We start from the raw sequence: 15,554 nt of genomic DNA on the forward strand, positions 1-15,554 counted from the left end.
GGTTGAAGAACACCGGTTTATAACATACTATTTAAATAGCATGATTTACTAAATGAAAGCTTTTTAAGCTTAACTGTACATACATTCAATTTCTGAACTTACATCATCAGCTTGGACCTTTGGAAGCAAATCCTTAAATTCAGGAAGGCTGCTTAATCTCATAACTGCTTCTACTTGCTCCTCACTAAGACCACTGATTTTAGGAACAGAGGCAGCACCAAGCACAATTTCCTTTCCTCTTAAGAAGTGTTGGAATTCTGCATCATAAGTAGGCTCCCTAGAAAACAGGAAAATACAGGACACTGCCTTTATTGCCTATATAAGCCAACAAATCATTAAACAACCCTCTCAAATATACAAGTATCTAATATTTCAGAATTCTATACGTGGTCTGTAAAAGCAGAACCACTGGAGCTGAAAACAATGCATGACAACAGGAGATATGTGTGTGTTTAGATTTTGCAGTAAAACTATTTGATTCTTTGGGGGGGTAGGGGGGAAAGAAGGCAGCAAGTCCTCATGCATTGCAAGAAGAAAATATTTACCCAATAGTGCCTTTAAGTTTGATTCTTGCCAATAGCATTGCAAAGGTTATGTGATCTTGATGCAGCATACCACGAGCCACTCTATTAAATGCTACCTGTTGGCAAACATAAGAAACCATGGCATGATTGTATCACAGACCAACAAAAGAAAGTTGAATTCAAGTTCTGACTTTGATATAACCCCTATGTAAACAGTCAAGATGGTTTACAACAATCAAATATGTTCCATGAGTCTTTCCCCTTCCTCCCTTTCCCAAGTAGAAATCAGCAGCACAGAATAAAAATTACCAAATGAAAGGAAAACTACCAATCCAATTTCTCCATTTGCTAAAAAATTAACATGTAGTTCGTGTAAATGGTATGACAGCACTGCAGTATGGCAATCACATTCTGGTTTTAGGACTGGCAGTTTCCGCAGAATCAATGCTGGGTTTTAATGCTACATAAAAGGGCTACCTTCCATTGTTTAATGTGGTCACTGCATCCAGTGTTATGGGCCCTAAATCTAGCTCCGGAAACTGAAGTACCATGGAGTGGAAGGAGATGTACACAGATGAATCAGAAATTGGTTGGCGGGTAGGAAGCAGAGGATAGTAGTGAAGGACTGGAGGAGGGTTACGAGTGGTGTTCCGCAGGGGTCGGTGCTTGGACCGCTGCTGTTCAATGTATTTATAAATGATCTGGAAACAGGGATGAAGTGCAAAGTAATAAAATTCACAGACGACACCAAACTATTTAATGGGGCTAGGACTAAAAAGGACTGCAAAGATTTACAAAGGGACCTGAACAAGCTAGGGGAGTGGGCGACGAGATGACAGATGAAGTTTAATGTAGAGAAATGTAAAGTCTTGCACGTAGGGAACAGAAACCCGAGGTACAGCTACACGATGGGAAGGCTGTTACTGAGTGAGAGTACCCAAGAAAAGGACTTGGGGATAATAGTGGACAAGACCATGATGCTATCGGCACAATGCACAGCAGCCGCTAAGAAAGCGAATAGAATGCTAGGTATAATCAAGAAGGGTATTACAACCAGAACGAAAGAAGTTATCCTCCCATTGTATCGGGCAATGGTGCACCCGCATCTGGAGTACTGCATCCAATATTGGTCACCGTACCTAAAGAAGGATATGGTGATACTTGAGAGGGTTCAGAAGGGAGTGACACGTTTGATAAAAGGTATGGTAAACCTTTCATATGTTGGAAGATTGGAGAAACTGGAGCTCTTTTCCCTGGAGAAGGATATGACAGAGACTTACAAAATCATGAAGGGCATAGAGAAAGTGGAAAGGGACAGATTCTTCAAGCTTTCAAAAACTACAAGAATGAGAGAGCATTTGGAAAAATTAAAAGGGGACAGATTCAGAACCAATGCTAGGAAGTTCTTCACCCAACGGGTGGTGGACACCTGGAATGTGCTTCCAGATGGCGTGATAGGACAGGGTACGGTATTGGAGTTCAAGAAGGGATTGGACAATTTCCTGAAGGAAAATGGGATAGAAGGGTATAGATAGAGGGTTACTAACAGGTCCTGGACCCGATGGGCTGCCGCGTGAGTGGACATCCGGGCATGATGGACCCTTGGTCTGACCCAGCAGAGGCACTGCATATGTTCTTATCAGCGGTTGTCAAACATTTGATAATATTCAAAGAGTTTGCCATCTTATCTTGCCTGTTTTGTTCGTGTTGGCCATGGAGCCACTGGCTCAAATGGTATGTCAGAATGACCATATATGGGGCATTACTTGTGAAAGAATACAGTACAAAATGCTTTAACTGATCCTACTGCCTCTTTGTCAGAGGTGGTTAACATTCTGGAGGGATATGGGGAAATCTCTGTATTCAAAGTAAATATAACCACCAAGTCTGAGATATTAGATTTAATGCTATACTCTAAAGACAGAGAGGTTATTCAGAGCAACTACTCTTTACAGTGGTCAAAATCTTCCGTACAAAACCCTAAGGCCCAGATTTATAGGACTGCATCAGATAAGTCTACCTTTTGTGCACCCATAATCACAATTGTGAGCATTTCTTCTATGCTGCAAGATTACTCATGCATGGGTTGGAGGTTTTTTTTTATGTCAATGACTAACTTTATGGCAGCATTACACCGATTCGCTATTCTGAGGCTTTTTTCTCCACCCCGGAGCCTAATACCTTTTAACATCATCCTATGCCCTCTCTGAAAGGAAACTCTGCAATGAGAGGGCATAGGATGAAGTTAAGAGGTGATAGGCTCTGGAGTAATCCAAGGAAATACTTTTTTACGGAAAGGGTGGTAGATGCATGGAAGAGTCTCCCGGAAGAGGTGGTGGAGACAGAGACTGTGTCTGAATTCAAGAGGGCCTGGGATTGGCACGTGGGATCTCTCGGAGAGAGAAAGAGATAATGATTACTGCGGATGGGCAGACTGGATGGGCCATTTGACTTTTATCTGCCATCATGTTTCTGTGTTTCAACCCTGTTGTGTTTGCAATATTGATTGCTCCACGCTCGCTCTGTGGTTTTACTCCCTTTCAACAGTATAATTGTGTATGAGTAGTAGGGATTTTATTAAACGTCGTGCCTTGGCTAACTTACAATTCCCTGTGACTCTGTTTGAGCAAACAGTGTTGGGTGAAAGCAGATGGGGTAGTACTACTAGGTTTTATAAAGCTTTATTGATGCATGCTCCAGCACCCAACAAATACAAGTTGGTTTGGGAGACCATTTTGGGTAGTCAATTTCACTCTTTCCTGCTAGTCTCCATAGCTAGTAACATGGTGGAGAATGGCTACAAAATGTTATATCAATGGTATTATACTCCAGTTTGTCTCTTCATCATGTTCAGTAATGGCTCAGCTTTATGTTGGAGGGAATGTGGGCAGCAGGGCACTTTTCAACATTATCTGGTGGTATTGCCCCAAAGTCAAAACTTTTTAGGACTAAATTATGAGTTTTTTGTCACAAATTTTCCACTTACCAATTGATAAAGATTTGAGTTATTGTCTTTTAAATGTGGGACCAATGTATTTGTTATCAAAACAGAGGAAATTGGTACACTATATGGTCACGGCTGGCCATTTGGTACTAGCAACAGCATGGAAACAGCTGAACTTACCAGGACTTTCAGTGGATTTAAAGAAAGTCAACTACATATAAGAAGTTAAACGGAAAAAAACTATACGATGGCCTCCTAGCCACTCAAGCAGCAAAATTAGATAATCAAGTCTCCAATCTACTGATAACAACCCCAGACTATAAGATGTTCAGAAAGGAAATAAAAACTATACTATTCAAGAAATCTCACCACAAGTACCTTCCTTTTTCCCATCTTCTCCCTAACTCACTGATACTACCTGATCTACTCTTTGGAAATGACCTGTGATCTTACTTTGTAACCCTCCTTCTATAACTCTTTTGTAATCCGCCTTGAACCTCAAGGTAATGGTGGAATAGAAACCTCTAATGTAATATATACTTGATGTCCAAACTTACTGCTCTGAAAAGAAACAGACATGTTTTTGTAAAATTTGGGCTAGTTATATTACTTGGCTTGAGGCCTCATAGTCTCATAGGGAGACTCATTTGTTTTCACTATGGCTGTTATCGTATCATTGAACTATGGAGCTTTGTTTTATGCTGTTCTTCTGTGTTCTATCCAATTCCTTGTAAACTTGAGCAGTTGGCATTGCTTGATTTTATTTTACTATTATATTTGTTTAAATAAATATAATTTAAAACCACCAAAGAATTGGGGAGTAAGCAGAACGATGCAAGAGCTCATACTGCACCTGAAAGAGGTCTTTTGTAATCCTGAAGAGACGTTGTGTATGGTCTGTAACGCCCTTCAAGTTTGAGTTCTCATACAGAACTGTATGATAGATATCCAGGAAGAACTGGAGAGAGTACTGGTATAAGAAGTGTATCTAAAAAAGACAGCATAAGTACTATTAGGTCACAATTATATCACCCACATAAAAGCAAATCTGGATAGTTGCCATGCACACAAAAATGCAACAAAGGTGAAATTAGACTTACCTGCTAATTTTTTTGGGGGGTCCCTCCAGACCGGTAGATGAATGGGTTATGAACCTCTACCAACAGGTAGAGACTGAGAATTCTTGACTTATAAGTTAGCTACTAATAAGCTGTGCAATTCCCTTTAGAGTCAGTTTTTGAATAGCCAAGCAGAAAATCAGTAAAACCCTAACAGGATACCCCAAAAAAAAATACCCCTCAGAGCTTTCCTAGTCAGCGCACCAGTTAACCTAGTCAACCAGATGTTGCTGCCATGACAAGAATACCACTTCCATGCTTGAATTTTTTTTTTTTTAACGTTATAACAAAAACAAAAGGATGAGCATGCCTGAGCACCGCAATGAAAATGCAATTTTTTTCAATAGTATTAAAAAAAAAAAAAAAAGGAGGATACAGAGTGTAAGCGAAGAGTGGGTTCTGTGCCGGTCTAGAGGGACTAAGTAAAAGAAACTTAGCAGGTAAATCTAATTTCATCTTATATAGTGTACCTCCAGACTGGCACAGATGAATGGGAAGTACTAAAAGCAGTGACCCTTAGGGTGGGACCTGGTAAGGTCCGACTGAAGCACCCACACACTGAAAGATGCCTCCTGTTGAACTTGCACATACACCCGATAATGACGCATAAAGGAATGCAGAGAGGACCACACTGCCCGTGAAATTGCCTGTCCACTGGTGGAGTAAGCCTTAAGCAACATGGGAATAGACTTATGCTTTAGCAAATAAACTGACGCTATAGCGGCTTTGAACGCTGCTGCTTTTCCCTTTCTCTGACTGGTGAACAGAACAAAAAAGCAGTCAGAATGATGAGACTCTTGAGTTCTGAGATAAGAATGCAGAGCTCTGAGAACATTAAGCTTCCTTATCCGTCGCTGCTCAGTCAAGCCATCCCGGCTACCCATCGCCTAATTGACATGAAACGATAATACCACTTTGGGAAGAAAGGAAGGCACCATCTGGAGCATGACCTGCTCCTTTGAGAATAGTAAAAAGGGAAGTCTGCATGAAAATGTTTTTAACTCTGACACACGCTGTGCTGACGTTATCACCACCAAAAAGGAGAAATTAGGTTCTTACCTGCTAATTTACTTTCTTTTAGCTTCTCCAGACCAGTAGAGGTTAACTTTACGAATGGGTATATATCTAATCATGACCAGCAGGTGGAGACTGAAAACAAAACTTTGGGACAGTATATCCTAGCCCCTCCTCTCTATTTCCCTCAGTCTGCCGAATAGCCAAGCAGAACCAAGAACTGGAAAACAACAGAGAGAAAAAACAATACTCCAAAAGGAGTAACAAATAACATACCCAAAATGCTGTTGGAAAATGCAGAGGAGAAATTCCTGAAGGAAGAATGTCCCCACAGCTCGCCAGCTAAGCCAGCCGAGCCACAGCCGCTGTTCTTCAATTCTCCCCGGCCCTAGAAAAATACTAGAACCCGCAGCAAAAACCAAAAACTGCCCGCGCAACAGCCCCAACAACAACAACAACAGACAGGGTGGGGACCTCTACTGGTCTGGAGAAGCTAAAAGAAAGTAAATTAGCAGGTAAGAACCTAATTTCTCCTTCTTTAGCACTCTCCAGACCAGTAGAGGTTAACTTTACGAATGGGACGTACCAAAGCAGTTCCTCTCACGGGCGGGACCCCCGAAGGGCCGATACCAGTACACGCTCACCGAACACTGCGTCCCGACGCACCTGCACATCAACCCGATAATGACGAACAAAGGAATGCAAGGAGGACCAAACCGCAGCCTTACAAATATCCACTGGAGGCACGAGCGACGACTCAGCCCAAGAAGCCGCCTGACCCCGAGTGGAATGAGCCTTGAGAAACTCCGGAACAGGCTGCTGTTTCAGAAGATAAGCGGAAGCAATCGTCTCCTTGATCCAGCGCGCAATAGTAGCCTTAGAAGCGCCCGCTCCCCGACGAGGACCCGCCAGGAGGACAAAGAGATGATCGGACTTCCGGAATTCCTGGGTCCGCTGCACATAAGAGCGAAGGACCCGACCGACATCCAACTTGCGCAGCTGCCGTTGCTCATTAGAGCCCTCCCGACCACCAAGACCGGGAGAACCACCGATTGATTGACATGAAAAGGAGAAACAACCTTCGGTAGAAAGGAAGGAACAGGCCGCAAGACGACCCGCTCCCTAGAAAACTCCAAGAAGGGAGCCCTACAAGAGAAAGCCTGCAGCTCAGAAACACGCCTAGCAGAAGTAATGGCCACCAAAAAGACCGCCTTCAAAGTAAGGTCCTTCAAAGAACAGTCGTCCAAGGGCTCGAAAGGCGGACGCACCAAAACAGAGAGAACCAGATTAAGATCCCAAGAGGGAACCGAGGGCCGTAGGGGAGGCCTAAGCAACTTGGCCGCCCGCAAAAACCGAATCACATCAGGAAGAGCCGATAAACGCTGACCTGACACCAACCCTCGAAAGGCCGACAGGGCCGCAATATGAACCCGGAGAGAAGACCAAGCCAGGCCTCTATCCAGGCCATCCTGCAAGAACTCCAGAATGTTAGGCAGATAAGCGCGAAAAGAGGTCACTCACCGCGCCCGACACCATTCCTCAAAGAGACGCCAAACCCGCACATAAGCCCGAAAGGTAGAAAGCCTCCGGGACCCCAACAGTGTAGAGATCACCTTGTCTGAATATCCCTTCTTGCTAAGGCGACCCCTTTCAAGAGCCACGCCGTAAGACAGAAGGGAGACGGGTCGAACATGGGAATGGGACCCTGCATCAGAAGGTCGTCCGAGAGAGGCAGAGGAAGAGGATCCGCTACCAGGTGCCTCACCAGATCCGCATACCACGGACGGCGAGGCCAATCCGGCGCCACCAGCACCACCAATCCCGGATGGTGAACAATGCGAAGAAGCACTCTGCCCACCAGCGGCCAAGGAGGGAACACATACAACAGCCCCTCCGTTGGCCACTGCTGGACCAGAGCATCCAGACCCTCGGCCAGACCGTCCCTGCGACGACTGAAGAAGCGGGGCACTTTGGCGTTGCCACCCGTGGCCATCAGGTCCATCAGGGGCTGCCCCCAAGCCTGCACTATCAACTGAAACGCCTCGGCGCCGAGACACCACTCTCCTGGATCTAGAAAGTGACGACTGAGGAAGTCTGCCTGAACATTTTCTACTCCGGCTATATGAGAGGCCGAGAGGTCCAGCAGATGGGATTCCGCCCAAACCATGAGCAGAGCCGCCTCCTGCGCCACCTGAGTGCTCTTGGTGCCCCCCTGACGATTGACCTAAGCCACCGCCGTGGCATTGTCCGACAGCACTCTGACCGACTTGCCCAGCAACAGGGAGTGGAAAACCAACAGCGCCAGACGGACCGCTCTGGTCTCCAACACGTTGATCGACCAGGCGGCCTCCTCCGCGGACCAGGTGCCCTGAGCTGAGTGACCCAAACACTGAGCCCCCCAACCCAGGAGACTCGCATCCGTCAGGAGCACCGTCCACTGCGGGAGATCCAGACCCACCCCCTGAACTAGGTGAGGGGTCTGGAGCCACCAACGCAGACTGCAGCGCGCCAAGCCTCGCAGGGGGACCGGAACATCCATCCCGTGCCTCTGGGGAGACCACCTCCGGAGCAGAGCATACTGGAGAGGACGCATGTGGGCCCGCGCCCACCTCACCACGTCCAGGGACGCCGCCATCGACCCCAAGACCTGGAGGAAATCTCGCGCCCGAGGACACCGGGACGCCAAAAGCAGGCGAATCTGAGATTGCAATTTGCTCACCCGGCCCTCTGGGAGGAAGACCCTCCCCAAGGAGGTGTCGAACAGCACCCCTAGGTACTCCAGACGCTGAGCCGGGACCAACCGACTCTTGGAAAGGTTGACCACCCAGCCCAGCGACCGGAGAAACTCCACCACCCGAGCAGTAACCCGGGAGCTTTCCTGCAACGACTTTGCCCGAATTAACCAGTCGTCCAGGTAGGGGTGTACCAGGATGCCCTCCGACCGCAAGGCCGCCGCGACGACCACCATCACCTTGGTGAACGTCCGAGGAGCCGTGGCCAGCCCAAAGGGAAGCGCACAGAACTGAAAGTGCCGACCCAAGATCGCAAAGCGCAGGAAACGCTGATGAGAGGCCCGAATGGGAACATGCAAGTAGGCCTCCGTCAGATCGAGAGAAGTGAGAAACTCCCCCGGCTGAACCGCCAGAATGACCGACCGCAGAGTTTCCATACGGAAAGAGGGAATCTTGAGAGCCCTGTTGACCCCTTTCAAATCGAGGATGGGCCGAAAGGTCCCCTCCTTCTTGGGCACCACAAAGTAAATGGAGTACCTGCCCGTGCCCCACTCCGGAGGGGGCACCGGAACAACTGCCCTGAGATCTAGCAAGCGCTGAAGGGTCTGGCGAAAAGCCTGCGTCTTCCCCGGAGTCTGACATGGAGAAGCGAGGAAAAAATCCGGCAGAGAGCGGGCGAACTCCAGGGCATAACCGTCCCGCACCACCTCCAGGACCCACTGATCGGACGTGATCTCGGCCCATTTGGGGAAAAATTCGCGCAGCCGGGCCCCCACCGGAACCAAAGGGGGCGCCGGCAAGGCGTCATTGTGCAGGACGGGAAGCGGGGGAACCGGCGGAGGGATTCCCTGCCCCCCGACGGGCCCCCCGAAAGGGCTGCATGCGCTGGAAGAACCGACCCTGGGAAAATCCCGGAGACTGGAAAGAAGCAGCCCCACGCCCAGGGCGATACTTGCGAAAATCCCGCAAACGCCCCCGGGCCGCACCCCCCCGAGACGCCGGATGGGCACGGTCCTCCGGCAGACGGGGAACTTTCGAGTCCGACAAAGTCTGAATCAACTTATCCAAGTCCTCTCCAAACAAAAACGACCCCCGAAAGGGAAATTTAGTAAGCTTAGCTTTGGACGCAGCATCCGCCGCCCAAGCGCGCAGCCACAACACACGCCTTGCGGCCACGCCAAAAGCCATAGACTTAGCCGAGATCCGCACCAAGTCATATAGAGCATCTGAGAGGAATGAGGCCGCCATCTCAATCTTCGCTACCTCCTGATCCACCAGAGACCAGTCGTCAGACTCTCGATCCAAGACCCGCTCCGCCCACCGAAACACGGCGCGAGCGACCAGTCCCCCACAAATAGCCGCCTGGACCCCAAAGGCAGAGACCTGAAAATTTTGCTTAAGGATGCTCTCCAATTTGCGCTCCTCAGAGTCCCGCAAGGCAGAACCGCCCTCAACAGGCACGGTATGCCGCTTGGAAATTGCCGAGACCACCGCATCCACGACTGGCGAAGCTAACGTAGCCCGATCCCCTTCCGGAATGGGATACAGGCGAGCCATGCTGCGCGCCAGCCGAAACGGCGTCTCCGGCGTTTTCCACTGCTCCAGAATAATATCCCGAATATCCTGATGCATAGGAAAAGAGCGGGAAATGGAACGGATCCCCCGTAACAGGGGGTCCCCCACACGCGGAGTCTCCGGCGGCGCGTCCTCAAAACGCAAAACCGAAGAAACCTGCTGAATAAGGTCAGGCAGCTCATCTTTCTGAAAAAGGCGCACCACGGACGCCTCGTCACTGGAGAACGGGAAATCCGACAACCCGCCGCCAGCTTCCGTCCCCTCCAGAGAGTCCTGGAACTCCTCAGAAGGGTCCAGGTCCTCCTCCAGACCGACCCGTTCCTCCGACCACAAATTCTCGTCCCACGACACCCGCGGACGCTTGGACAAGGGAGGCGGCGGAGGGGACGTCACGCCAGACGAAAGAGGCAAAGCCGCAGGGAGCGCGGAGGAAAACCCACCCCCCGAAACCCCCTGGGCGCAACCGGGACCCCCAGCCGCCTGAAAATAGGCTCTGCATAAAGAAAAGAAAAATTCAGGAGAAAAACCCCCCGAGGGTCCCAAGGGACTCCCTGCCACAGCAGGGGACCCAGCAGAACCTTGCCCCTGCATAGTCAAAACAGGGGGAAGGTCACCTGAGGTGGAAGACAAAATGGAGGGGCCAGACAGAGAAGATGGCGGTTTTCCCGCCAAAAAAGCTCCCTCCATAGCCTGAAGCGGCTGAGAAACCTGAATAGTCTCAGCCGCTAAAGCAGGCAAGCGGCATCAGCTGTCAAAAAATCAGCTGAGAGGGAATCCTTCGGGGAATCCCTCCGTGGGCGGTTGTGGAAGACCGGGCTTCCCCACTGCTCCAAGCCGACTCGCGAGGCACCATCGGCGGGGAGCTCTGTGCGCCTGCAGCCGCTGCCAACGGAGCTCCACCACCTCACCGACCCAAACCGCCGAGTTCAGGCCGGCCGCGAGTGCCTCGCGGCTGGACTAAAATTGTGTCCTACTCCCCCGGAGAAGGGCACAATTGCTCCATACGCGACCTAGCTATAAAAAAGTGCTGGTTACATGAAAAAATACAGTAAAATACAGTTTTCTTAAAGGGAAACAACCCTTCAGACCAGCACTACCTCAGGATTTTTTTTTTTTTACAGAACAGACTCCACAGGCTCTCGAAGCAATATGCCTTGCTTGACTTAGGGGGCAAGGCTTACTGCTGAGGCTCCTCTAAAAAAATGTGGGGAGGTGGAGGAAGTGGGGGGAGGGACCCCGCTCGTGACCCGCCGGGTTTAACACCCCCGAGGTCGGACGAACCCCCAAACAGAGTCCGCCCAAGCTCCGTCCGGCTAAAAACAGGGACAATAAACCTCTAAACAAATTCCAACAGCCCTACCAAGGGAGATGGGTACAGATCACTCAACACCTGCTGGAGACTGAAAGAAGACTGAGGGAAATAGAGAGGAGGGGCTAGGATATACTGTCCCAAAGTTTTGTTTTCAGTCTCCACCTGCTGGTCATGATTAGATATATACCCATTCGTAAAGTTAACCTCTACTGGTCTGGAGAGTGCTAAAGAACAGTCTTTAAAGTCAAATCCCTGAGAGTACAGGAACACAACAGCTCAAAGGGAGGCTGCACCAGATCTGACAAGACCAGGTTAAGATCCCAAGAAGGAATCAACGGATGAGCTGGAGGCTGGAGACGACAAACTGCTCGTTTCTACTCGTAAGAAATGGATAACGTCTGGATGAACAGCAAGATGTCGGCCCTGAAAAACAAGTCAGAAAACTGCTACCTGAATGAATGGCTCTCATTTTCCAAGTGAATAATGGACCAAGTGGACTTTGACGATCATTGCTCTTGGGCTGACTAACTTAGACACTGTGCCCCCCCCCTAGTCTGACAGGCTGGCATGCATCATCAACACAGTCTACTGAGGCTGCTCGAGACGCGTGCCTTGGGAGAGATGTCAGAGCAAAGCCATCGAAGGTTACGCTGAGCTGATCTTCTCAGGGGCACTCGAACCTCCAGAGGATGAGTTTATGGAGACCACCTGGCAAGGAGAGCATATAGCCCAATGCTAGCACAGGCCAGCCACGAGTACCTCGCGCCTGGAGCACAATTAGCATTTTTTTTTCCCTTTAAAAGTGCTCATTGTGCTGAAAACCGCCCTAGCTGAAAGAAAAGTGCCAGTTAGATGAGAAAATATAGTAAAAAGGCAGTTATAAAGGGAAATGAGCCCTTTAGACCGGCACACCTCAGGATTTTGTCTTTTTTTTTTTCTTTTTACAGAACAGACTTCACGGTTCTCAAAGCTGGAGGGTTGACCAACCAGGGGGCCAGGCCGCCGGCTGAGGCACCTCTACAAAAATATGGGAGGTGGAAGAAGGTAGGGGGAGAGACCCAGCATGAGACCTGCCAGGTTCAACACCCCCGAGGTCGGACGGATCCCCAAACAGGACCCGTCCAAGCTCTATCCGGCACAAAAGGGGAACCCAGGAGTCCAAAACAAAATTCCAACAGTACTAAGAGGGGAGCTGATCTAATCACCCACCTGCTATGGAGACTGAGACAGAATGAGTTCCTGGGCAGATTCTAATGTGATAGACAAGTTTGTGCTCAGTCTCCACCTGCTGGTAGCAGTGAGGCATATAATCCCTGTAAGGACTATACCAGTCTACCAAGTGATACAAAAAATAGATTTAATATAAAAACTTACAGCAAAACTGCAAGGTATAACCAAACTACAATTCGCAAGTATATTCAAGGCACCTTTATCCTTTGATTGGTCTGTACTAACTTGAAGGGATTTTTAACGCTTGAAAAAAAAGATGTCACAAATTAATTACCTCAATCCAAAGGAAAGGTTTCTAACACCCTTATTTGTACTTACTGGTACATAGATCATTAGTAACAAGCTAAGAAGCTCTTTTACTAAGTTGCACTAGTAAGGAGAAATTAGGTTCTTACCTGCTAATTTACTTTCTTTTAGCTTCTCCAGACCAGTAGAGGTTAACTTTACGATTGGGTATATATCTAATCATGACCAGCAGGTGGAGACTGAAAACAAAACTTTGGGACAGTATATCCTAGCCCCTCCTCTCTATTTCCCTCAGTCTGCCGAATAGCCAAGCAGAACCAAGAACTGGAAACAACAGAGAGAAAAAACAATACTCCGAAAGGAGTAACAAATAACATACCCAAAAAATGCTGTTGGAAAATGCAGAGGAGAAATTCCCGAAGGAAGAAGGTCCCCACAGCTCGCCAGCTAAGCCAGCCGAGCCACAGCCGCTGTTCTTCAATTCTCCCCGGCCCTAGAAAAATACTAGAACCCGCAGCAAAAACCAAAAACTGCCCGCGCAACAGCCCCAACAACAACAACAACAGACAGGGTGGGGACCTCTACTGGTCTGGAGAAGCTAAAAGAAAGTAAATTAGCAGGTAAGAACCTAATTTCTCCTTCTTTAGCACTCTCCAGACCAGTAGAGGTTAACTTTACGATTGGGACGTACCAAAGCAGTCCCTCTCACGGGCGGGACCCCCGAAGGGCCGATACCAGAACACGCTCACCGAACACCGCGTCCCGACGCGCCTGAACATCTACCCGATAATGCCGAACAAATGAATGCAAGGAGGACCAAACCGCAGCCTTACAAATATCCACCGGAGGCACGAGCGACGACTCAGCCCAAGAAGCCGCCTGACCCCTAGTGGAATGAGCCTTGAGAAACTCCGGAACCGGCTTCTGACTCAGAAGATAAGCGGAAGCGATCGTCTCCTTGATCCAGCGCGCAATAGTAGCCTTAGAAGCGCCAGCCCCCCGACGAGGACCCGCCAGAAGCACAAAGAGATGATCGGAGCTCCGAAAATCCCGGGTCCGCTGCACATAAGCATGGAGGACCCGACCGACATCCAACTTGCGCAGCTGTCGTTGCTCAGAAGAACCCTCCCGACTACCCAAGACCGGGAGGACCACCGATTGATTGACATGAAAAGGAGAAACTACCTTCGGCAGAAAGGAAGGAACAGGCCGCAAAACAACCCGCTCCTTTGAAAACTCCAGGAAGGGAGCCCTACAAGAGAAAGCCTGTAGCTCCGACACCCGTCTAGCGGAAGTAATGGCCACCAAAAAGACCGACTTCAGCGTAAGGTCCTTCAACGAACAGCCATCCAACGGCTCGAAAGGAGGGCGCACTAGAACAGAGAGAACCAGATTGAGATCCCAAGAGGGAATCGAGGGCCTTATGGGAGGCCTGAGCAACTTGGCCGCCCTAAGAAAGCGAATCACATCAGGAATGGCTGACAAACGCTGACCTGACACCAGCCCCCGAAAAGCCGACAGGGCCGCCAGATGAACCCGAAGAGAAGACCAGGCCAGGCCCCTATCCAGGCCATCCTGCAAAAACTCTAGAATGTTAGGCAGAGAAGCGCGAAAGGAGACCACTCCCCGCGCTCGGCACCATTCCTCAAAAAGACGCCAAACCCGTACATAAGCCCGAGAGGTAGAAAGCCTCCGGGACCCCAAAAGTGTAGAGATCACCTTGTCGGAATATCCCTTCTTACTCAGGCGGCCCCTTTCAAGAGCCAAGCCGTAAGACAAAAGGGAGACGGGTCGAACATGGGAATGGGACCCTGCGTCAGAAGATCGCACTCGAGAGGCAGAGGAAGAGGATCCGCCACCAGATGCCTCACCAGATCCGCATACCACGGACGACGAGGCCAATCCGGAGCCACCAAGACCACCAGCCCCGGATGGCGAACAATGCGAAGCAGTACTCTGCCTACTAATGGCCAAGGAGGGAACACATACAAAAGCCCCTCCGTTGGCCACGGTTGGACCAGAGCATCCAGACCCTCGGCCAGACCGTCCCTGCGACGACTGAAGAAGCGGGGTACTTTGGCGTTGCCACTTGTAGCCATCAGATCCATCAGGGGCTGCCCCCAAGCACGCACTAGCAACTGAAACGCCTCGGCGCCGAGACACCACTCTCCCGGATCCAAGAAGTGACGACTGAGGAAGTCCGCCTGAACGTTTTCTACCCCGGCAATGTGAGAGGCCGAGAGGTCCAGAAGATGCGACTCCGCCCAAACCATGAGCCGAGCCGCCTCCTGCGCCACCAGAGTGCTCTTGGTGCCCCCCTGACGATTGACATAAGCCACCGCCGTGGCATTGTCCGACAGGACTCTGACCGACTTGCCCAACAAAAGGGAGTGGAAAGCCAACAGCGCCAGCCGGACCGCCCTGGTCTCCAACACGTTGATCGACCAGGAGGCCTCCTCCGTGGACCAGGTTCCCTGAGCAGAGTGACCCAGACACTGGGCCCCCCAACCCAGGAGACTCGCATCCGTAAGGAGCACCGTCCACTGCGGAAGATCCAGACCCACCCCCTGAACTAGGTGAGGGGTCCGGAGCCACCAACGCAGACTGCAGCGCGCCAAGCCTCGCAGGGGAACCGGAACATCCATCCCGTGCCTCTGGGGAGACCACCTCCGGAGCAGAGCATACTGAAGAGGACGCATGTGGGCCCGCGCCCACCTCACCACGTCCAGGGACGCCGCCATCGACCCCAGGACCTGGAGGAAATCTCGCGCCCGAGGACACCGGGACGCCAAAAGCAGGCGAATCTGAGACTGCAATTTGCTCACCCGGGCCTCTGGGAGGAAGACCCTCCCCAAGGAG

The 15,554-nt window shown here is 50.1% G+C and overlaps 1 protein-coding gene across 1 annotated transcript in view; it reads right to left on the reverse strand.

Annotated features, from left to right (window-relative positions):
* Nucleotides 1-15,554, reverse strand: part of DYNC1H1 (dynein cytoplasmic 1 heavy chain 1) — a 312,112-nt gene that overhangs the window by 76,176 nt on the left and 220,382 nt on the right. Inside the window, exons 61-63 of the mRNA XM_033953397.1 lie at nt 4,322-4,456; nt 546-640; nt 103-277 (exon numbers count right to left, since the gene is read on the reverse strand). Coding sequence (XP_033809288.1) covers nt 103-277; nt 546-640; nt 4,322-4,456 — 405 coding nt within the window. The remainder of the gene's footprint in view (nt 1-102; nt 278-545; nt 641-4,321; nt 4,457-15,554) is intronic.

Source organism: Geotrypetes seraphini, chromosome 7 (genome assembly GCF_902459505.1).
Source record: "Geotrypetes seraphini chromosome 7, aGeoSer1.1, whole genome shotgun sequence".
Classification (NCBI taxonomy): domain Eukaryota; kingdom Metazoa; phylum Chordata; class Amphibia; order Gymnophiona; family Dermophiidae; genus Geotrypetes; species Geotrypetes seraphini.